Source organism: Rhineura floridana, chromosome 19 (genome assembly GCF_030035675.1).
Source record: "Rhineura floridana isolate rRhiFlo1 chromosome 19, rRhiFlo1.hap2, whole genome shotgun sequence".
Lineage (NCBI taxonomy): Eukaryota > Metazoa > Chordata > Lepidosauria > Squamata > Rhineuridae > Rhineura > Rhineura floridana.
The window spans coordinates 3,401,322-3,425,943 of record NC_084498.1 but is presented as its reverse complement, the minus strand read 5'-3'; the positions used below and the strand labels follow the sequence as shown (position 1 = coordinate 3,425,943).

At 44.7% G+C, this 24,622-nt stretch overlaps 1 protein-coding gene across 2 annotated transcripts in view; it reads right to left on the bottom strand.

The window, feature by feature from the left end:
• SSH1 (slingshot protein phosphatase 1) overlaps positions 1-24,622 on the bottom strand; it is a 77,015-nt gene that overhangs the window by 23,044 nt on the left and 29,349 nt on the right. The window contains exons 1-11 of one of the 2 annotated variants that reach the window (XM_061602436.1): positions 19,865-20,034; positions 15,504-15,607; positions 14,478-14,542; positions 13,727-13,848; positions 13,071-13,139; positions 12,645-12,710; positions 10,849-11,043; positions 10,254-10,347; positions 8,778-8,906; positions 8,642-8,688; positions 294-440 (exon numbers count right to left, since the gene is read on the bottom strand). In XM_061602436.1, coding sequence (XP_061458420.1) covers positions 294-440; positions 8,642-8,688; positions 8,778-8,906; positions 10,254-10,347; positions 10,849-11,043; positions 12,645-12,710; positions 13,071-13,139; positions 13,727-13,848; positions 14,478-14,542; positions 15,504-15,607; positions 19,865-19,950 — 1,124 coding nt within the window. In that variant the 5' untranslated portion in view covers positions 19,951-20,034. Of the gene's footprint in view, positions 1-293; positions 441-8,641; positions 8,689-8,777; positions 8,907-10,253; positions 10,348-10,848; positions 11,044-12,644; positions 12,711-13,070; positions 13,140-13,726; positions 13,849-14,477; positions 14,543-15,503; positions 15,608-19,864; positions 20,035-24,622 lie in introns of those variants that run through there. The other variant, XM_061602435.1, reaches the window with a different exon arrangement.

The following is a 24,622-nucleotide window of genomic DNA, read 5'->3' as shown; positions in this document are numbered from 1 at the left end:
TCCTAAGTGCCATATGAGGGCTAAATATTACCAGCCAAAAGAGTTAGGAATGGAATCTCCATATCCAGCAACAGGATAACTCTGATTTCCAGATCAGGGGAAACCACTATCGAAGAATGACTATTGCCGTCTTGCCTTTCTTGTAAGCTTCTCTGGCACATCTGGCTGCCCTCCTGATGCAGGCAGAGCTAGATGGACCACAGTGAGGCTCTCTCAGCATCCAGAACAGGATTCCCTCACCGCTCCCATAGACAGGCATACGGTAAAAATGTTGCTTCTGCCGATCAGCTTACTTGGCTTTGTTTATAAAATGGTAGGCCTCGTTCCAGTGGGCAAGGAGGTCTGTCGTTTCTTCGTCATAGACTCTGATGTTGTGATACGCAAACAAGCCAGGGAAGAAATTATCGATCTCCCTTGTGACGTTTAAGATGTAGTCAACGCTGTAAGGATGAAACAGATTGTGGTCTTAAGGAGGGCGGGGGGTGGAGGGGGAAACAACAGCATCTCTTTCCACGGCTTGGGACCACAATACCTGATGGAACGCCTCTCCTGATACGAACCCCCCCGTACACTACGTTCAAGATCAAAGGCCCTCCTCCGGGTGCCTACTCCAAGGGAAGCTTGGAGAATGGCAACAAGGGAGAGGGCCTTCTCAGTGGCGGCCCCCAAATTATGGAATGATTTTCCTGACGAGGTGTGCCTGGCGCCAACACTGTTATCTTTTCGGTGCCAGGTGAAGACTTTCCTCTTCTCCCAGGCATTTTAGCATGTGTTCTATATTGTTTTAAATTTTTTAATTGTGTTTTAAATTGTTTTTTAAAAGATGTATTTTAAATTGTATTTGTTTTTAGTTATTGTAAACCGCCCAGAGAGCTTTGGCTATGGGGTGGTATACCAGTTTAATAATAAATAAATAAATAAATAAACCCCTCCCTGGAACAAGGCCATTGCCAGACCTATAGCCATTCTGCGCTAAAAAAAGAGGAAATTCTGCGCCAGGAAAATCTCAGCTCTGTGGCCTATATGGCATATGCAAACATTTGCCTGTTTCGCCCTTATTTGCATAATTTATTCTGCCATTTTTCTTATTTGCATAATATATTCTTGTTTTGCTCATTATGGGGTAGGACAGGGAACTATGTTGCACCTTGATGCTCTCCTGGGAGATCTAGAACCCTTGATCAGCTACCCTTTGGCAATTGTTATTCCAGCAGGCATTGCCCAGACACATTCAAGCAATTTTCAGCAGCCATAAGGGCAAGAAACCACTCATTCATTTTTTTAAAATAAAAGCCAAACTCCTCAGAAAGGTGAATTCTGTACCACCACAACATGTTGCACGTGTTTCCTGCACTTTGGCAGAGTAAGCCCACACAACAGCCCAGGCTTTCCACACTGTCGTTTGAGAGCTGGACCATTTCTCCTGCAAAAGCTCAACCGAAATGAACAAAAGTTACTCAGGAGCAAAGTAAAGCCTCTGTGAAACAGGCCCAGAGCCAAAGTACCTGGCGGATGGCTCCCACAATTCCTCACTGGTCTCGCTACCCTACCTCTCACAAGACGACAAAACAAAGCCCGTTCCACTAAGCCAGTCTTCCATGACCTAGTACCCTCTAGATCAGCCTTTCCCAACCAGTGTGCCTCCAGATGTTGTTGGACCACAATTCCCATCTTTCCTGACCATTGGCAATGCTGGCTGAGGCTGATGGGAGTTGTGGTCCAACAGCATCTGGAGGCACACTGGTTGGGAAAGGCTGCTCTAGATGCTTTGGACTACAATTTGCAGCAGTCCCAGCCAGCACGACTGTATGATATTGGGGCCGGTGGGAGTTATAGTCCAAAACATCTGGAGGGCACCTGGCTGTGAAGAATAAACTAGGCCCAGAGCTCAGTAAGAATCTTGCTGCAGCAGCTGCCCAGGCAACCATGAATGACTGGAGCCAGAGCACTCAGCTCTTTGTAGTTCGATGCCATTTGGAGGGCTAGCAGCTTGTGTTTCAGTTAATCCTAAATACCACTAAGCGAAACCTTACAAACCCACTTCAGAGATTGCACCTGACTTAACAAATCTCCCCTGCTGAATATCATTTCTGTGGAGTCTTCACTGTGCAGACCAGCGTCAGGAACACTTTACACAGGAAAGAAAATGTGCATTTAATCTTATTTCATAGGTGAAGTGACCAGGATCTCACATGTAATGCACTCTGGATCATTCTCTGCCTCCCCCCCCCCGAGCATGCAGAAGGTTTCGTGCAAAAGTTGCAGAGCTCAGACACTGGTTTTTGGCAAAGTGCAGAGCTTGGAAGATTACTTTTAAAAAGTAATAATTTATAGTTACAGTTACATGGCCCAAGAAAGTAGTAATTACCGTTACAACTGCAATTGTTCTGAAAGTAACGGATTACTTTTACTCAAAAGTAATCACTACAATTACATTTCAGTTACTTTTTAAAAAACAATTGCCTACAAGGTGCTGGCCTTGGCTGCTGCACATCTAAGTAGCCTAAAACAACATTAAAAATAAGCACACACACACACAGAGGGTAGTAAAACATTTTTTTTTATCCATAAGATTAACAGAATGGCATAACAGAATCGCGCATCCCCCCCATCCCACCCCCAGCAATGAAGATACCTCAACACACATATAATTCACTTGAAATCAAATTTAACACTTGAAATGTTACTTTTACAATAAATTTCTGTCATGTCTCAAAAGAACAAGATGCTCAAAGGGCACATCAGACAAGGAATGTCTTTCTACAGTCATTACGTTGCCACCAGTACTGAACAGGCATTCTACTGTGGCGCTTGAAGGCATGCCTGCGTTGTGCTGCAAAAAACACCACAGCAGCCCTCCCCTTTCAACTAAAATAATAAATAATAATATAATAAATTTTAATTTCTGTGTCGCCTATCTGGCCTATGGCCACATTTTGATCAACATAGCAATCCCCTATCATCAAAGAAAAATGCAAACTTTAGTACTTTACTAGTTGCCTTTATAATTTTTTTTGTCAACAGTGTAACTTAGAGGTAACTTAATCCTGTACATACTTACCAGGAAGTAAGTCCCACTGAACCCATTGGATGGACATGTATGCACCACTGAACTGTCAGAAGTAGAACTTAAGAGACATAATGCAGGTAAACAGAAAATGCACATATCAAAAGTAATCCACCAGAATAAATGTCATCCCTTCTCCTGCATATAGTGAAACTATGGAATTTGCTACCACAAGAAGGAATGGTGGGCACCGGCTTGGGTGGCTTTAAAAGAGGATTAGACAAATCCATGGAGGATCAAGCTATCAGCGGCACCTCGCAATGATGGTCATGTTCTACTTCCACTGTCAGAAACAGGATGCTTCTGAATATCAGGTGCTGGAAATAGGAGAGTGCTGCTTGCGCACTCAGGTCCTGCCTTTGGGCTTCCCTTTAGGGCATCTGATTGGCCACTGTGAGAACAGGATGCTGGACTAGATGGGCCACTGGTTGGATCCAGCAGGCTCTTCTTATGTTCTTGTATGTATTGCAACAAACAACAAAAGTTACTTGTGGGGCCTTACAGACCAGGGATAGCCAACATGGTGCCCTCCAGATGTTGTAGGACTACAATTTCCATCATCCCTGATAACTGGTTATGTTGTTACGACGCTGAAGTTGGTTCCCAATTCCTTATTTGCTTGAAAGATCAAAACACTAAAAAACAATTAAAGTTCACAGCTACAGCAACTCCAAAGGAAAGTTAACATGTCTCTAAACCCCAAAATATATGTTGGGGTACCCTGTATCATATATCGCTATGATCTGGGGACTCTCCCTGTCAAAAATAACAATAAATTTATTCAATCAAAATTATCAGGCTCATAAATGCATAATGATGTCATAAAATCATAAAAAATAAGTAACTGAGGGTTCCCACCCCAAAATCAGCTCTGGGCCAGGACAACTCATACACCCCAGGAAAGGGGAAGGTGTCCTCTATGACGTGCCACTGCTTCCCATTTGGCCCAGAGTTTCTGCTGGGTGCAGGGCACGGATAAGAACATCTATACAAAACCAAATTAGATAAAAGCATACAAAAACAAAAAAAGTAACTAGGGTGCCCACCCCTAAATCTGCTCTGGGCCAGGACAAATCATACATCCAAGGAAATGACAGGGTGTGCCCTGTGAGATGCCAGTGCTGCTTGTGTAGCCCAGAGCTTCTGCTGGGTGCAGGGCACCTGCTGGGAGGAAGGGCACGATAGAAGAAGAAGAAGAAGAAGAAGAAGAAGAAGAGGAAGAGGAAGAGGAAGAAGAAGAAGAAGGGTATCTACACAACACCAAAATAGACAAAAACATGAAGGAAAATGTAACAGGAAGTGCCCACCCCAAAATCTGCTCTGGGCCAGGAAAAATCATAGACCCCAGGAAAAAAGGGAGTGTACTCTATGATATGCTAGTGCTTCCCACCTGGCTCAGAGCTTCTGCTGAGTGCAGGGCACGGATAAGGACATCTACACAAAAGCAAAATAGACAAAAACACACAGGAAAAAATAAGTAACTGGGGGTGCCCACCCACAATCTGCTCTGGGCCAGGACAAATCATACAGCCCAAGAAAGGAGAAGCTGTCCTCTATGAGACGCCACTGCTTCCTGCCTGCCCCACAGCTTTGCTAGGCGCAGGGCAGGGATAAGGACATCTATGCACAACCAAAATGGACAAAAATATGCAGAAAAAAATAACTGAGGGTGCCCACCCCACAGTCTGGTCTGGGCCAGGACAAATCACACACCCCAGAAAAGGGGAGGATGTCTTCTACAAGATGCCAATGCTTCCCACCTGGCCCAGAGTTTCTGTTGGATTGAGGGTATTTATAAGGGCATCTACGCACGACCAAGAGACAAAAAGCGAAGAAAAGAAGAAATATCCGGGGGTGTTCACCAGAAAATCTTCTCTGGGCCAAAACAAATCAAACAGCCCAGAAAATGATAGGGTGTCCTCTATGCTATGCCAGTGCTTATGATCTATGCGGATTTTTAAAATTTTTGTATTGGTCTTCCTTGTTACTTACTTTGTTATAGCTCAATTATTATTTTTAAAAGCCATTGATGTTGGTGACAGGACTCGTGGCAGGGTCAACAAACAATGATTTCTTGAAGAAGATGTAATTTCATAGATGACACTCTAAAGTATGCATGGCTGGCATCTCACAGAACACACTCTCCCAGATGCATGAAAGTATGATACGTGGTGCCCCAAATCATCTTTTAGGATGGGCATTCCAGTTTCTTATTTTCTTTCCTCTACATATTCGGATGTTTGTACTTGGATGCATGGTAGTGCCCAAAGCATGTTTTGGGGTTGGAACCTGCAGTTCCTTGTATATATTCTACACTGCTTGTAGTGCATAGATGCACATATCAGTTTCATGTGTCCACAAGAAAATCCATTCCAGGCAGGATGCAGTGGCATCTCATTGAGGACAGCTCCCCCCCCCTTGCTCATGTGAATGATGTTTCGTGGCCCACAGCAGAATTTGGAGTGGTCACCCCAAATTACATATTTTTCTCTACTTACTCTTCATTATTTTAGTTCTGCGTAGATGACCTTATGAGTGCCCTGCGCCCAGCAGAAACTAAGAGCCAGGTGGGAAGTACTGGCATCTTGTAAGACACCCTCCCCTTTCCTGGGGCGTATGATTTGTCCTGGCCCAGAACAGACTGAGGGGTGGGCACACCCAGTTACTTATTTTTTATGATGTTATGACATCATTATGCATTTATGAGCATTTCAGAAGCCTGATAATTTTGACCGAATAAATTTGTTGTTATTCTTGACGAGGAGAGTCTCCAGATCACGGAAATATATGATACAGGGTACCCCAACATATATGTTGGGGTTCAGAGACATATTAACTTTGGCTTGGAGTTGCTGTAGCCGTGAACTTTTCTTCTTTTTTAGTGTTTTTAACTTTCAAGCAAATAAGGAACTGGGAACTAGGAACCAACTTCAGCATCGTTATGTTGTCTGAGACTGATGGGAGTTTTAGTCCAACAAACATCTGGAGGGCACTATGTTGAAGACCCAATTAGATTAACACAACTCCCTTCCCACCTACCCACCTGTTTCAAACAAATCCAGAAAAGTATGTCTCTTAAATTCTATGTCTGACAGCACATTCCTTTCAGAGGTAATTCTATATACTTATCCATTTAACTCAATGAGGCTTAATTTGGAGTAGACATATATAGGACTGGACTCCACCAGAATACATTTCAGAATTTCAGGGACTATATTAATGCTGTACCAACTACAATTATCAACTGCTGTTTATGTACATATATTGTCTCAGCCTAAGCTATCTATCTCACAGGGTTGTTGCAAAGATAAGCGGGGAGAGGGAATGGCAAAGGTCATGCTTTCACAAATCAAAAGTAAATCTGCAGAGGGGGTACACACAAGTAATAAGATGTCTGACAGACAGAATGTTAACAGCTTTCCCCATAATTGTATTGCCATACAAAAAAGGCTTACTCTATTTCATTTCTACCTGCCCCACAGCTGTCCATAACAGCCTGATGTCCTGCAAAGCCACCCCTAAACCATGCAAAGAACTCAAGTAAAAAAAAAACCAACCACAGAATTTGGGCAATTTTTTTAAAAAAAGAACATGTGTATGAAATATGACATTCTCAGGCAAAAAGAAGTTATGAGCCAGTAAACATAAAAACCCCACACAAAGCCTAGACAAAGAGCAACAAAAATACTCTGAGCATATTTTAAATATTTACTCAACATTGTTTTTGCTTATTTGCTGCCTTGGGCCAGTCCCTAACTCTCAGCCTAACCTACCTCACAGGGCTGCTGTGAAGTTACAGAAGGCAGAATTACAATAGCTGCAAAAGGAAACTAAAGCTGCAATCCAATACATCTACTCAGAAGTAAGCTTTATTGGGTTCAGTGGGACCACTCCAATATATACTTGCCTGGGAGTAAGTCCCATTAAACCCAATGGAACTTACTTCTGAGTAGACATGTACTGGATTGCAGGTTAATCCTTGTATTATATGGATCAAATTTTACTTGCCTTGACCAGATTGATGCACCCTTGTACTATACTGTCATACTTTTTCTCCCCGCCCCCAAATTGGTACAGCTTCAAGGCTGTCCTTATCAGTCCTTATCTTGCCTAATTAGTACAATCCTATACCCAATTTGATTTTCCTGGGAGTAAGCTCCATTAAACATAAAGAGAGACTTGCAAAATATTGTACTGTAAGTCAGCTATACAATCATTTTTAAGAAGCGCCTGGACAAGTGCTTGTTTGGAACTCTTTGCATTTGCCATAGGGAGGAGGATTTGTACAAAAGAGCTTCCAGGGAATATCTTTCTCACAAGACAAAGATGCATCCTGCTTGTTAGGAAGAAAGGAAGGGCAGAAAAGAAAACTGGAAGCAGGAGCTGTTTAGGACCCTGGCCGCTTACTGCGGCAACTTCTGCCTGCCCCTTGCTCAAAAGAGTGCTTTTGGCTCTGCTCGCATCTCTCCGCTGGTAAGAGAGGAGAAGTGGGGAGGGAGGCAGAAGCCACTGCTCAAAGGTTTGTGCGCCACACATGCTTTGCACGCCAAACACACACACACACGTCGTCGTCTCTCACCTCCACAGCCAGTTCTTCATGTCCATTCTACCGCTGCCTCCTTGCCCTCTGGCTCCTTTCTCCTTCCACTCCCGTCCATTTTTAAACATTTGTTTTCTCCACTCCACTCCCGTCTCACTCTCCACCTCCTCCCTCGTCACCTCCTACCCACCCAGAGAGCACGAGGGAGCCCAATTTGAAGCACATTTTTATCCACAAATCAGAGGAGCAGAAGACTTCCCCTGCTCCCCACCAAGCAACGCCCCAAAGTAACGCTGGAAACGTTATAGTTACAGCTTAAAAGTAACGACATTGCTCCTCGTTACAAAAGGAAAATTACAAGCAAAATGTAACGAAATTACCCACTCGTTCCTCAAAAAAGTAATAAATTACAAGTCATTCGTTGTTTGTAAAGAATTACTTCCAAGCTCTGGCAAAGTGCTCAGCTTCCTTTCAAGTTCTGCAGGTGCAGTTTCTCCCAGCACCAGCACCCCATAACAGGAAAAGTGACACCCCCTCAAACTCTGCCTCCTAAATCACTCATTAAAAATCAAACTAGCAACTTTGCCGCCTCTCTCTCCTCCTTCCTGACACAATCTTTGCCCAGCTACCTCCTTTGTTCTTCCATACCCCTGGTTACAATGCAGCAAAACCTCAACTGTTTTGGTCAGGACCAATTACGCATGTTACAGGAAGATAACAAAGCTTCCTGGTCAGCACAACACTGCAGCAAAGATGCTGCTGACTGAGGCTTGGCATTCACCCCCAGGAATACCAAGTTTTAGCCCAAACTAAAGGTAGAAAAATAAACACCTAATTCCTAAGGACCAGCATCAAATGTTAAAAAGCCGGCATAAAATGCACAGTTGCTGGCATGGCTCAGAAGTGATGCATTCCCCCCAGTCTTTCAGGCACCAGCACCAGGGATTTTCCCAGTCCTTGATCCAGAAACGTTTGCTAGTTACTTGCAGGCAACTTCACCCGTTAACTGAGCAGCTGGAAAGCATGGTACTCACCCAGAGCCCCGGAGCTCCTCCAGATTGGAGGCATTCCACTCAGAACCCTGGAAGAACCACACCAGAGTCAAGATACACAGTAACAGCAGAATCCTGAAGATGCTCACTAGCTGGGCTCACTCGCTTGGCTACTCACCAAGTACAGATGGTCGAAAATGAGGGAGGGTTTGTCCATCTGTCCCAGGATAAGCAGCATCTCGTTGTCAATGAATTCTTTGAACTCTTTCAAGTTGCAGCTCATGTGCTTCTCCAGCTCGTTCCGAATCTACACGGGGAAAGAGTGCTCAGGTGAGCAAGGAGGACCACACCTGAAGGGGGACCAGCTGTGAAGGGTGTCACTGCTGGGCATGAAGGAAGTCCCACGTTCAGTCTGTGGCATCTCCAGTTCAGAGGATCAGGTACCACGAGCTCCTTCCTGAGGCCAATCCTGGCCTAGATGGACAAAGGTAGCTGCTTACGTACCACATAGCCCAGAACTGAGGTTGTCACACAGAGGCACAAAGAGAAGTACCTTCAGGCTCCAAGGCAGAAATAGGGAGGTTTTAGTAAACTGTGAATTCCTGTTTTCAGAGCTGTTCGGGAGGGACGTTCTTAACCACTGAGACAGCGCCATCTCTGGGCCACCTTGCCGATGACACCAAAGGGAGGAGCCTCCCAGGGCACCAAGGCTAAGTGCAGGATCCAGAGAAGCCCCTCAGCTGTGGCAACAGATCATCAACGCAGCAGCAAGAACTACATCAGAATGTCATGAGCGGGAAAAGGAAGCAGAAGAGTCACCCTCCGGACTCAAACTATCTAAACAGAATTATCTGTATTGGGGGGGAGACACTGAAGCCCCTACCTTTAGCAAAGATGCCTTCTGAAGAACTCCTAGGTGCTCACCTACCCCATCCTGGTACCACTGAGGCAAGGAATTCAGTGGCGGGCCCACATTTTTCTTTTTGAAATGATACCAGGGTGCTATTCATGACTTCTGGGATGCAGAGAAGCGGCATGGCCTGGGAGCGAGATCCCAAGAGCCCAGGAGCCTCTACCCACAAGGGCTGGGGGATCTGTAGCCCTCCAAATGTTGTTGACCCAAAACACCCATAATCCCTGACTACTTAATTATGTTTTTAAAGTGTTGTAACCCACCCTGGGACCTTTGGGTGAAGGGCGGATAATAAGTTCTAATAATAATAGTAACAATAATAATAATCCTGGCCATCCCGGCTGGGGCTGGTGGGAGCTGGGAGTTCAGCAACATTTATCCATTTTTTATTTTATGTTAGTCATTTTGGCTACATAAGCAATGGTAACAGCATGAGCCTCAGAAATAGAGGGAAATTAATAATAATAATTGGTTATTTATTTATTTATTTAAAAACTGGGCAGAAAGATGGCAAGACAATTGCTTGATCTGTGTCGGAATAGGAAACCTTCCGGAGGAACGAAGAGGCCAGTGTTAACACTGCCTTGTCCCTGGGAAAGATACTGAATACAGTTAGACTGACAGGCATTGGCCAAGATGGACACATGATGGGACTCAGCGCAAGACAACTGCAGACGTGTTTGTCAGGCAAAGCAAGGAATGAGGTGGTCACAAAACAGGTCCACAGAAGGCGCTGCTTACTTCTTTCGAGGTTACGTTCTCCAGATCTTTGCTCATCATAATACTTCGGAGTTTGGCCTTGATGTGCCGTTCTGCCCGCTCCCTCTCAGTTGGTCTGAAAAGGAAAAAGGGAAATGGGAGTTTCCTAGTGAAGGAATCTGTGGGGCTGCAAACCATGGGGCCTGACTCCTAAAGAAGAGCTTGCAGCATTTTCTGGGAAGGCACAAATCTCAGCTGTTATTTCAAAAACAATCAAGTTGCTAGTGCTCATGTGAAAGGAAAGCTTAACTCAGGCTACAAAGGAAGTGCCTTTTAAAGATTCAGGCAGACTGAATGGGTAGCTAAGCAGTAAGAATTCTTTTGGCCCAGCAACTTGCTCCTTCTTTGATCACTTACACTAAGTGCCCATTAAAATCCTACATATAATATTCCCTCCTTGCTCTCCACTGTTCCATCCAGGGGGTGGGAAGCGAGGGGGAAAACATGCTGATGCAGAGGCACAAGTATATTCATGCCTGGGAATGGGTTTTATGTTTAATCACAGAACTTTAGCCCTGCTATCTATAGGAGCTCTTGCTGGGAAATCTCAGATGAAAACCAAGCATGGAGGACCCACGTGTCCACGTATAAAGCTGGTGAGTCAGGGCGCGTAGACTCCAAGTCCTGCATGGCGTTCCACTCGTTGATGCAGCTCTGGTCGGAAGCGATGCAGCTCTCATAGTACGTGGCCCAGACGAGCGCCATCCCACCGGGGAAGTAATTGTACCTTCGGGCCACTTCGCAAGCCTTGTGGAGAATCTGCAGGGCAGACCTGCAAGTGGCAAAACCCAAAGAGTGAAAATTTTAGCCCAAGTGCCAAAGACCCAGGAGCAGCAGGAGAGAGAGGGAATGAAAAAGAACTTGCACGAGAGCAAACCGTAACAAAGGCAAAGCCTTCTGAGGTGGCAGAAAAGGGGCTTTCCAGAAATGTCAACCAAACTGCTGCAATGCCTCCCCCGCCCCCTACAATTTGCATCGGGGTGGTTGAAACTCCAGGAACCGTACACGGGACCCCTCCTTGCCAACCTCAGCACAAAGGGCTGTTTCTACACTGCTGCATCTCAAAGAGGACCACACCACGGTTTGCACCTACGAACTGGGCCTTGGTCACATGTAAAAGTGTTGCGTACAGGGCAAGAGCACAATCTACTGGGGGCGGGGCCGATAACTGCATCAGCCCTAAGACGGACAGTGTCCTCCTTGTGCCACTCGTTTATGCATGTAAGAAAAGCAGGGACAGGAGGATCCATCTTGGGCCGGATTGGAAGCACCAAGTAAGCAACTATGCCAAAGTCCCCTGGGTGCTGTGAGCTGTAGCCATTAACAGGATAACAAGAGAGAAAGTGACAAGTTTAAAAGTGGCCTCATTCCAGTCGGCCTCAGGCAAAACTCTGCACTGGATGCAGCCATTAACATGTGGCTTCACACATTGTGCTGTTCACAGGACAGTAGCAATTATCACTCAGTAACCTCAGGGTGTGAAAACTGCTCTCAAGGCATCATGGATCATCACCTCTGGCAATTCTAGGATTAGCAGGTAAGGAAGCTGGGAAGCAAGGGCTGACACATAAATGCTGCAGAGGTGAAGAGAAAAGGGAGGGACAGACGCTGCCAAGAATCTCGCTTTGTACGCAGAAGGACCCAAGTTCCATCTCTAGACCCTGGGCATCCACTGCCAGTGAGCAAAGACTATCCTGGGCTAGACAGACCTGATAAAGTCTGCTTCCTGTGTTCCAAATAAAGATTGGTATAACCTGGGATATTTTATCCTATGTTCCCGATAAGGTGGAGTACAGGAGAAGGTGATAGGGTGCCAGAAATGATGTTTCATGAAAATGGATGCGTTTCATTTCTTGATGTTCTACAACTGCAAAGCTTCTGCACCCTTTATATACTTTTCTCTTCCTGTCGGCTGCTCCCGTTTCTCACATTATCACTCTTCCTCCATCATTTACCATGCTGACTTCGTGCTCCGGTTCAGCATGACACCAGAGGGTGGAAGCTCTCCCGCGAAACAGAAATTCAACTTCCCAGCCAGTCTTTAGAAACCTAAAATGTCAGGGTGGGTTTGCAGCCTGGCAGCTCCTATGGACAAGGAGGAATGGCTCCAATTTATTCATCATGGACATCTAGCTTCCCCCTGATGCTTTTTCTAAACAGAGCAGAGTGGTTCTGAGCTAAACTATATTGTAATTTATTGCCAGGAGTCGTCCTGGCTTTCTAGAACAGCAGCAATTGCAGCTGTCCAGTGGTTATTCTGTGGGGGGGAAGGGGAAGAGTTTGCCAATTTAGGGAGCTCCGAGTACAGTTTTGCTGTTTGGAAGAAAACGAGGAAAGAGTCAGCTGCTGAAGAAAAAAAAAAAAGTCACTCACCACATTGCTTGGACCGAAACAGGCTTGAAGATATGCATCTTCCCTGCGGTGCTGACGCTAAACCCACTAGCAAAAAGACAGACAGAAGAAATCACTCTGTCCTCCCAGTGTTACACATCACAAGTCACTGCTGTTGATGATGAAAACATTGCTAATGCTCCTAGGGCTATGCACCCTCATCCTTAAGTGTATAAACTGATTCATAGCCAAAGCTCTCAGTAGCTTTATATAACATTTTATTGCTAACAACAAAATCTTCACTGACAATGTGAGGGTTTTGGCAAATAATAAAAAGACACATCCTGACAGTAACATATACCGCATACATTAAAAACTTAAAAATGAATAAAGTTGGCTCTTCCCAGCAGGCCTGCTCCCACTCACACTGCCTTCCCTCTGCTAGCCACCAACGCTCTCATTTCTTACCCATCACCATCTAGATGGATCTTGGTGTCACTCCACAGGCGCAGGACCATTCCAATGGTGCAGCTTTTGCTACGGAGAAAGCAAAGTGACAATGCTTGACAGGCTTCAAACACACACAACCCTAAAAAGAACAACTGACATATTTTATGCATTTGTTCATTTCGCTTTATCCCGTCTTCCTCCAAGGTCTCAGGGCAGCACGCATGATCACCTCCCATCCCCCGGGCCTCCATTTCATCTTCACAACCCCCTTGTGAAGCAGGTTGAGCTGAGAAACAGTGAGCAGGCGAAGGTCACTCAGAGAGCCTGATGGCAGACCAGGAACTCTGCTTTAAGCCCACAACTCATAGTCACTCAAAACTGTTCAAAACTTTTTAACATCTTTAAGATGTTTTTCAATTGTACCACCATCCCCCCCAGTAGTATGCCTTAGCTCACAGTCGCAGATTTCTGGTGAGTGTTCTTGCTGGGAAAAAGCAGCCATTTCCCATTACATGAACACCTTTTATCTCCCTTGTCAACTTGTGTCATTGACACCTGAAGTCTTTAAATAAAACCAACCAACCAACCGTGCTGAAGAGTGTAGTTTCTCTTGCAATCCCTTTGTAAGAGCTCCGACTCCTCCAGCAAACTGTCCTCATGGACTCTGCACTTACCTTTCCTTGCTTAAAAAGTCTACTCCCAAAAGGATATTTTCTTCTGTATCTTGGCGCCCGCTGCTATAGACGACCACCATGTACCTCACTCGGTCTGTCCAGGCGCTTTCTAAACGCACAGCCTAAAAACCAGCAAGACAGTCCTCAGTGTTTGCTTCCTTCACAACAGCCTCAAATAGCCCACATTCTGCTCTGTTCAAGTGAGAAAGGCAATCCTTCATGTCAATACCTCAGATTCTCGCAAGCTGTGTGTTACTTTACCAAAGCATGTTTCCGAGGAGATAAAAGAGAGGATGGCTTAAATTAACTTGCACCCCATCCAATCAATTGAAACATTTGTCCTGCCCTCTTACCAAAGTGAGATGCCATAGGGAAGAAAATTATTTCTCAAGCAAAGGTGGGGGACCTCCAGTTGTTGCTGGACTGCAACTGCCGTCATCCCTGACCATTAGCCATGTTGGCTGCAAGGGGCTGATGGGAGAGAGTTCAACAACAGCTGGAGGACTACACATTCCCCCTCCCTAGAATGTAAACAAAGCACAAGCTGCTGGGGGCTTTTTAGGGGCGCCCTGCTTCAGATGTTGCACTGATCACTCTGGATTTTAAGCTTGCTTTACTGATCTGCCATACTTGCTCACAAGCAACTCCTTTTTGAAAAAGATTTTTGGTAAGAAAGGTCCAGCACTGCAGAGAGATCGTGGTCCAGAAACCGGGTGGGGGTGGGGGGTGAGGAATGAGCAAGCCCTCTTACCAATTTGATCCTGTCCTCACAGCGAAGGAGATTGATCATCACCTGAAGATGTTGGGGCAAATCACCTGCAGATCGACAAGCAGAAAGTTATCAGTACATACAGATAAAGCCTTTTGCCTGATTCTCTAAGCTGTGTGATATTCCACGGCAGTCCATGTGGCTCAAGAAAGGTGTGTATATAACAATGTTGGCTTTACTTCCCATTGCTTTGAAAATCCCCTGCAAACCCTGCTTGCCTCGAAGAGATTAAGTGATAGCAGAACCTAGGAAGTTCCAATACCAGGTCAGGCTGCTGGTTGAGTGCTCTCAGAAATGGCAGCTCTCCAAGGGGTGTTTTACAGCCCTGCTGCCTCAAGCCCTTCCGAGAGCGGATACTTTCCCTGGGACAGTCTGCATGCAAAGTATGTGTTCTACCACTGAATCAGGCTCTGACAAGGTAAGTGTGACCCCAGGCCAACAACTGGTTCACCTAGCCTTGTTTGTCAGTTTTTCCTAAGTGCAACAAGCAAGCTGGGCCACATAGAATAGCCTCTGGCAGGTCCAAGGCAGGATCACTCACACCATACTCCTGTAACTCAGAGCTCAGATTTGCATCGCATTAGCCCATTGTGCGCTGAGTCAGAGGTCTTATAGTGCATGCATGGAAGGAAAATGGATGCATGTAGCCAAAAATTGAGTCTGGGTTTAACGATTTGATGATGCAAACTCAGCAAGATAAAATTCTCTCTGTGGCATGGTGGCTGGGGCTGTGGAGCTGCTGAGAGCAGGAGAAATCTGAACTTCAGCTGCCAACCACAGAGCACCACGTAGTGCCCTGTCCCACAGGCTGGTTTCTCCTCAGTAGGACCCAGCTTTCCTTCCATGACGCCCAGGAAGAAATGTTTCTGATACAATCAGTCTGCAGACAATCTCTGCCTTAGACTGTTATCCAGCTCTCCTCCCCCAAAAATGTTTGTTTGACCTAGGTTATTACGACCAAGTCATGATGACTGCCCGAGAAAAGCATTTCTCCATAATGCTACTTACCTGCATGTTTGTGAAGGTGAGTCAGACTCCGTGGACCTTGTGGGCTGTTTCCTTGCTGAAGGAATAACGCAGCACCTTTCACCATAAAAAAACTTTCACTCAAGCTGGAACACAAACAGATGCAGGTGGTCAGGCCCACGGAGGGATGCAACAGGGTTTGTGTGAACAGAAATAGCCAGTTTGGGTGATCTCAACAATACTAGCAAGGATAAAACCCATGCAATATGCATGTTCTCCACCTAAAATGGCTTGGGAGACAACCCCAAGGCTCTAGACCCACTCATTTGTCAAAGGCTGTCAGAACTGCATCGAGATCCATTTACATAGTTCTCAGTAAAAACCAATTCAAACTGCTGTATTAGATTTAAGGCATAGCTCTTTCATTTGTTCCCTGTTCGGAGATGGGGGAGTTGGTAGCTGAAAAACAAGATTGTTTCACAGATATTTTATTTATTGATTCTCAGTGTTCATCAAGAACTGGGAAGTTTTGGCCCATGAGCGTTCCAATTGGAGGTCGGCTATTATCAAAGGTGTTGTGGATTTTGAAGAAGCATGAGTACAGGGCGAACGGGACAAACAAGCTAAGCGGAAGGCACGTCAAGCAAATCCTCACTGCGACCATCTTCCATCTGGAAATGTATGTCCTCACTGTGGGAGGCTGTGTGGATCCAGAATTGGCCTCCACAGTTACTTACGGACCCACCATTAAAGACCTTATCTTGGAAGACAATCTTACTCGGTCATGAGTGATTGCCAATTAATGAATTTATTGATTAAATTATTTGTTTATTTACTAAAATTATATCCCGCCCTTCCTCCCAGAAGGCGCCCATATACCTAGTTGAATCCATTTTCCCAATTCGTTTCTATAACATGTGTAACGAACTGAGTGCAAATTTGTTTTGTGCATTCTTTTCTCAATTCAAAGGCTACAAAGCAAGTTAAGTGGTAGACTGATAGTCAAGTAAACACTGGAAATATTTTGATTTGCTTTCCCCCCAAAAGTTCCAGCTCTTGCATCCCCTTGAGGCAAAAGTGGGTGTCATATATTTCCAGCGCTTCTGGAAATCTCAGGATAATTACCATGACGAACAAATTGTAGCTCACACTCTTCAAAACACTGGAGCCCTTGTTATAAACCCAGGAGCCAGTAGCAAAGTCCCAAGCTTTAAAGGAATGCCTGTCATAATGGGCTTCTGATAGTAGCAAAGGCCTTTAAAGGCATCCGGGCCTCAGTTGGAGGCATTCTATGTAATTTCCCAAGTGGCTGACATGTTTGGTCGCTGAAGGAGTTGTTCTTACAGGAGAGGATGTGACCCTTCAATTCAGTTACTCAACAACACATGGTTATAAAACAGTTGTTTTAAATATATCTGTGTTGTTGTTGTTGTTATGTGCCTTCAAGTCGATTACAACTTATGGCGACCCTATGAATCAGCGACCTCCAATAGCATCTGTCATGAACCACCCTGTTCAGATCTTGTGAGTTCAGGTCTGTGGCTTCCTTTACGGAATCAATCCACCTCTTGTTTGGTCTTCCTCTTTTTCTACTCCCTTCTGTTTTTCCCAGCATTATGGTCTTTTCTAATGAATCACGTCTTCTCGTGATGTGTCCAAAGTATGATAATCTCAGTTTCATCATTTTAGCTTCTAGTGACAGTTCTGGTTTAATTTGTTCTAACACCCAAGTATTTGTCTTTTTCGCAGTCCATGGTATGCGCAAAGCTCTCCTCCAGCACCACATTTTAAATGAGTTGATTTTTCTCTTATCTGCCTTTTTCACTGTCCAACTTTCACATCCATACAGAGAGATCGGGAATACCATGGTCTGAATGATCCTGACTTGAGTGTCCAGTGATACATCTTTGCATCTGAGGGCCTTTTCTAGTTCTCTCATAGCTGCCCTCCCCATCCTAGCCTTCTTCTGATACCACCCCCTCCCTTAGCTGCTGCCGTCTTCCAACAGCACGTTTTAAAAAGCAAGTTATGGGATGAACGATGAGAAAGATTGGACAACCCACCAGCATCATCTCCCACATATACTCTGTGGATAAGAACAGGACTTGGGCAATGATAAGGTTGTTATGTTGTGCATTTCCCAGTCATCTCATTTGATGAGAACAGCCAACGTTGCACATGGATGAGAGACTCTGTATTTTAAAAGGTTATCAAAGAATGGCCTTATCTCAAGACAGAACAGAGGCTTGCCTAATCCAGAACAGCCTGCTATGACTAGCAGAAGCTCCCTGATGCAGCCTTTCCCATCCTAGTGCCCTGCAGGCATTTTGGACTACAACTCCCGTCAGCCCCAACCAGCTCCGCCAGTATCAGGCTGGGGAAAAGTGGCTCTAATGTGTTATTCAGATGAGGGTTTTATCCAGCTCTGTGATCATAGAATCATAGAATAGTAGAATTGGAAGGGGCCTATAAGGCCATCAAATCCAACCCGCTGCTCAATGCAGGAATCCAAATCAAAGCATTCCCGACAGATGGCTGTCCAGCTGCCTCTTGAATGCCTCCAGTGTCAGAGATCCCACTACCTTTTAAGTTGGAGATGCCAGGAACTGAACCTGGGATCTTAAAGGTGGCGTTCAAGTCCATGCAATTAATAAATATTTCCCACTTAAAAACCAGAGTCCTAACTGACTAAGAATTTCCTCTGTGAAACCTCCATGGAAACAACTGGGACTTGTCAGACAACATGGCTTACATATCTCAGCAAAGCCAACACTTGCAACACAATGAAAAGCATAATTAAATCAGGAGGGGGTAAAAGAGGGGGAGTAGAAGAAAAATGGGGCGCACAGAATCTTTTATTCCTAAAGAATTTGGGGTTTCCCAATGTATAGTTTAAATTCAGTCTGCCTACCATCCTTCAAGAACAACTTTAAGAAACTAACAACCACCCTATGAGGTACACCACACTACTTTACAGAGAAGGAATTGAAGTGAAAGTGTGTGATTTGCACATGGCATCGAAATCCAACAGTGCCTGCAAAAAGACCCAAGAATGGAGCCTCACAGTCCCCCACCATGGAGAAGAGAAGCTGCTACTCTAACCCAACACACAGCCTTCTTGATTTCATACAATAAGCACATAATTAAATCAGTCAAAAGGCAGGCTGTTAATTGGCTAAAGCTTTTCAACTAGATGATAGCTCTAGAAATAATGTGCCAACATGAGCTCATTGAGAACCCAACTTTTATTTTACAAAAAAACTCATGGAAAATCATTGGACAATACACAATGAGACAGTTGATGCATGATAACATACTGGTTTTATTCTGTATTTTAAAAAAACTGAAGTCAGAGAAGCAAAGCAATGAAGAGTTCTCTCTTTCTCATTAGCCACAAATCCCGGCGGTCAATCTTTCCCAACATTTCCTGCCATTCTACGAACAGCAATACACAATTCCTGTTTATGATAAAGAGGAGGAAAAAATGGCCAACTGACTGAAAACTCAAATGCAGCATTATCAAGCATCAGTGAGATCATCCCACAGCCAGGCCTAATGAAAGGGAAGTCCACAGATGATTGCTTAATTCTATGGCCGCATATTCACTGGACAGGACAAAGCCATTCAAGATGTTTCAGAAAGCTTGTTGGCAGCAAGAAAGGTAAAAATGAATAAATTGACAAGCATTGCCCAGATTTTAGCAGCAACCTCACAAGCCGACAACATTAATCTCTCCATGATATTTTCACTGCCAGAGGTGTCCACATCATCTTCCTAAAAGCTGATCCCAAATATGGAGATACTTAGCAACCCAACAAAGCACTATTGCTGGGACTACTTTTAGGAGTTGTTTAACATCTCACCAAAGACCAGGTGAACATCTGTGCCAAGCAATTGTCCCAAACGCATGCAACCCACTCCAGTCACCCTGGTTGCTGCACGATATTTTGCCCCAGGATAGCGCTAGTGAAGAGAAACCCCCAACTTAAATCAGCACCCAAATGTTTCTACATCTTAGTAATTTCGCAAAGAGCACACAACCTGAAACCTTACTTCTTTGCACTTTAGTTACCAAAAAAAAAGGAAATGTACTGCCTTCAAGTCGATGCTGACTTATGGCGACCCTATTAATAGGGTTTTCATGAGGCTGAGAGGCAGTGACTGGTCCAAGGTCACCCAGTGCGCTTCATGGCTATGTGGGGATTCAAACCCTGGTCTCCCAGGTCATAGTCCAACACCTTAACCACTATACCACACTGACTCTCTTAGCAAAACATCAGGTAAAGATTTGAAACAAACACCACCACAGAAGATTCACTTAAGGGGAAAAAACCCCTAAAAAGAACCTAGATACCTCAAGCAAACTAAGTTTTTTTTGGGGGGGGGGAGAATTGTATACATACTACTTTGGACGGACTTTCTTTGAACAGCAGAAGCGTCGCCTTGGCCCAAAAGACAGGCAGAAGTCAGCAAAATCAAAAAGGGTCATAACCAATTGTTCTAGTCACATCCTCTTGCTTCTCAACGTGTTTTGGCAAGACAAAAGAAGAGGAGAGAAAAGCCGACCAATTATTCTGTGAAGGAGAGAGAAATCTCCAAGTCTGTTGATGCTACCCAGGAACTGATGACTTTTACGGAACGCTGTGCTCCCCCCCCCCCCCCCGTGACATCCTGGCTCAGAAAGCACTTGCCCTAACATATCCTGATGAAAGAGGGCCTTTCAAAAGAGAGGGGGGCAGAGAGAAAACCAGCTGAAGCTCATCAAATCATTCCCCTCCTACAGCCTTTTCCTTTCCTTTGCAGGCTCTGTGAAACAGCAGCAGTGCCTCTCGTTATCAGAAGAAAAGTTCAGTCAAACAGCTGGGCTCCAAATAGAACTCCAAATTCATTTGGACCTCACTAGATTAAAAAGTGCCACGCTGATGGATGAGTGATTGGAATTCTCCCCTGCCTGCCCCAACTCTGCATCACATACCGAGAGAGTGAAACAGCCTCAAGGATATCTGCATTATGTCAGATTAAACTTATCATACTTCCTTGCTGGGCACCATTTCAGTGGCAGATAGGTACACACAGGGCTCTTTTTAAACACAATACTATACTTTTCGATGGAAAATACAAGCCTTGCTATTTCTCACTGAATCAACTTAGAATCATAGAGTCAGATGGGACCTCAAAGGCCATCTAGTCTGACCCCCTGCATATGCAGATCTGCTGCCACAGTATCCCTGATAGGTGGCCATTCTGCCTTGGCTTAAAAATCTCCAACAAAGAGACTCCACCACCTTCCAAGACACTCTGTTCCATTGTCAAACAGCTTGCACCATTTTATTTATTTATAAATATATTTGTATATGGCTATTTCATTTAAAAACATCAAAGCTGTTTACAAGAAGTTTAAAAAAACCAACAATTGTACAATAAAAACAAAGGTCAACTTTCACCATCAGGAAGTTCTTCCTCACATTTAGCCTAAATCTTTTTTTTTGTCCTACCCTCACTCCCTGGAGAAAAAGGAACAAAATCTCCATCATTCTGGTAACAGCCCTTCATTTGAAGATGACTATCCTATTGCCTCTTAATGGCCTCTTCTATAGGGTAAACATACTGTTTCCTCCTTTGTCTCCTGGTCCCTCAGCATTTTTTTCACCACCCCCCGGGATGCATTCTCATTTGTCAATATCCTTCTTCAACTGTGATGCCCACAATGGGACACAGTACTCCAAGTGAAGTCTCACCAACCTATACTGGCACAAAGCTTTGGAGTTATACAGACGTCCAATCTTCATTTAAGCGGCAGGCAGTTAAGAGGAAATTTCATTCTGGCTTTTGGACATTTCAACACTCTTCCAAGTTATTCTCCACAAATCATAGAATCATAGAATAGTAGAGTTGGAAGGGGGCTATAAGGCCATCAAGTCCAACCCCCTGCTCAATGCAGGAATCCAAATCAAAGCATTCCCAACAGATGGCTGTCCAGCTGTCCTGAATGCCTCCAGTGTCGGAGAGCCCACTGTGATGTTCCTATATTAATGTATATATGGTAAGTGTTGGTTGTTTAGAAGATACATGGTAAGTGGAGTGAAAGAGGAGGAGGAGTGAATGGGCAGTAGAATGCTAGATGATTGGCTGAGTGTTTAAAATGGCTGAACGTATAAAAGGAAGAGTGAGAGTGGAATCTGGGGGGGAAGAGAAAGAGTGGGTTGTTTGGTGGGTTTGAGAGAGTTGTTTGCCAGGAGAGAGTGGAGAAGGAGGGGGGTGGAGTTCGGATTAGTATTGAGTAAAACCATATGCTTATGTGCCTTAAGAAGAAAGCTTGTTAATCTTGTTAGCTTTGTTATCTTTAATAAATACTTAATTTGGTTTACCAAAGGCCTGATCCTTGGCTGGGGTTTCACAGACCAGAAGGGAGGGTAAGGTAATGACCAAGGCTGAAGGGGAACTGTAACAAATGGTGGCAGCGGTGAAGAGAATAACAATACCAGTATTCAGAGTCTCTGGGAATACTAGTATAAGGACGTGACTGGTAGTTGCCTAGCAGGGGGATCTGTTGAGATCTGTGCTAGAGCGGGGAGAGAAACAATGAAAAAGGACAGTCCGGACTGGGGGAGTCCCTGGTGGTGCCTAGTGACAGGCAGTAGCCACGCGCAGGTAGGAACCTGACAGGGAGAGCCAGGGAAGGGTGTCACACGTGGTGGCAGTAGCGGTGGGATACGAACAACAGAGAATCCAGATACGAATACTAGAGAATCCAGAACAGTGGTGTGGCAAACAGAAATAACAAAACAAGATTTCTTGTGAGAGTGACTGGCAAAGAGTGTGTGGCAAAGAGTGAGTGAACTCAAACACCATGGCTGAATACATAAAAATGAACAGAGAGGAGCTGGTGGAGAAGTGCATAACATTTAATTTACCTCACGAGGGTAAAGGGGTAGATGAATTGAGGGTAGCACTTATAGGATTTGCAACTGCCCAGCAAAAACAACCTGTCAGAGAAGAGACCCCAGAAGGATATTTAAGCAATCCCGCTTATATAGAGTACTTGAGAGAGAAGTTAAGATGGGAGCATGAGTTGGAAACTGAGAGATTGAGGATGGAAGGTGCAGAGAAGGAAAAACAGAGGGAGTTGGAAATTGAGAGAATGAGATTGGGGTTTGAGGAGAGGGAGAAGCAACAAGCAGTGGATGCCGAATTACAAGTAGAAAAGTTAAAATTTGAAAGAGAGAAGTTTCATTCTGATGAAACAAGAAAGGACAGAGATGGAGCAAAAATAAAAATTACTCCAAAGGACTTTGCTGTCTATGAGCCTGGTCAAGATCCTCAAATTTACCTCAGCACCTTTGAAAAAGCAGCTCAGTTGTGGGGGCTACCTGAAGATAAATACATGCAGTATTTATCAAACCTGATTAAAGGGGAATTGGCTGAGGTATACCAATATTTCCCCTCAGACAGGCCCGTCACCTATGCTGAATTCAAAGAAGCAGTGTTTAAAAGATTCAGACTGGGGCCTGATTATTTTAGAAAGCTTTTCAGAAACTGCCAGATACAGACAGGGAGGTCTTTCGTGGAGCTGGGGGCAAAACTGATGGACATATTTGGGAAATGGCTGACAAGTGCAAAACCTCAGTCTGTGGAGGAGGTGAAAAACCTCATGATACTGGATCAATTATACCATCAGTTACCACCAGAAATAAGGCTCCTGGTCAAAGACCGTTCTCCTACATCGGTGCAGGAGGCCGCAGAGATGGCGGATCACTTCGCCTCCAACAGAACTGGCTGGGTGGGGAAAACATCAAGAGATTTTAAACCCAGACCATATAATGCTGGCAGAAGGGATGTGGTACCACAGCGAGTGAGTCCTCCAGTAAAATCTGAAGGGCACAGGACACCCCAGAGTGGATCTGTGTACCCTAAAAGTGAGGAGAAATTATGCTACAAATGTGGTAGACCGGGGCACCTACGTTTTCAATGTGAGGTTTCCAACCCCATTAGTAATCCTGCTCAGACAAGGGCAGTGAAAACAGAGCCCAAGACTTTAGAAACAGCGAAAAAGGTTCAGTTCTGCCAGATAAACTGGACAGAAGTAACAGACCTTGATTCAAGTCTGAGAGAGGAAGTGAGTGTACAAGGGGCAAATTATTGGGCATTGCTTGATACTGGTGCCGCTCAGACATTACTGAGGCCAGATTTAATAAAATCTGAGGTAATATTACCTCAGGAAACTGTGACTATCCAAGGAGTGAGGGGTCAACCAGAAAGTTTGCCTGTGGCCCTGGTGGAAATGACTTGGAGAGGCCGAGAGGGCCGATATAAAGTAGGCATTAATGCCCAGCAACAAGAACCAGTAATACTGGGAAGAGATGTAATGGGAGCCCAAGGAAAGATCTATGTAGTGACCAGACAGCAAATTGGCAGAGAAAAAGAAGCCACATTAAGGGGGGCTGAAACAAACAGGGTGGAATCTGTTAACCAGCCTCAGGTCACCATAGCAATCACTAGCAGGCCTGCTGAAGGAGACAAACTGTATCAAGTGGTCTCTGATAAGAAAGAAGCAGAGCAATTCAGGGAAGAGATGCATAAAGATATAAGTTTGAAGCAGATAAAGGAACAAGCCCTGACCCAACAGATTCCTTTCACTGACAAACTGAGGAATCAAGTTGTGTGTGAGAATGGGATTTTATATAGACTGTGGATGCCCGCTGAGAGAAAGGATGAATGTGAACCAGTGAAGCAATTGATAGTATCTAGCAAATACAGAACCAGATTGCTAGAGGTAGCCCACGATGTCCCATGTGCAGGACATCTGGGAATAAAAAAGACCAAGAGGAGATTGGCGGCACACTATTATTGGCCAAACATCTCCAAAGATGTAAAACAACATTGTCTATCTTGTGGAATATGCCAAAAGGTGGGAAAAAGTGGAGTAAAGACTAAGGCACCCTTAAAGCCCCTTCCTATAATTGGACAACCCTTTTATAGAGTGGGAATAGATTTGGTGGGCCCTTTTTCCAAACCCACAAGGCATGGCAAGAAATATCTATTGGTGGTGGTGGATTTTGCCACCAGGTACCCAGACGCAGAAGCACTAAGATCTGTAGAAGCCCCTGTAGTGGCAGAGGCTTTATTAAAAATCTTTATGAGGCTGTGTTTCCCTCATGAAG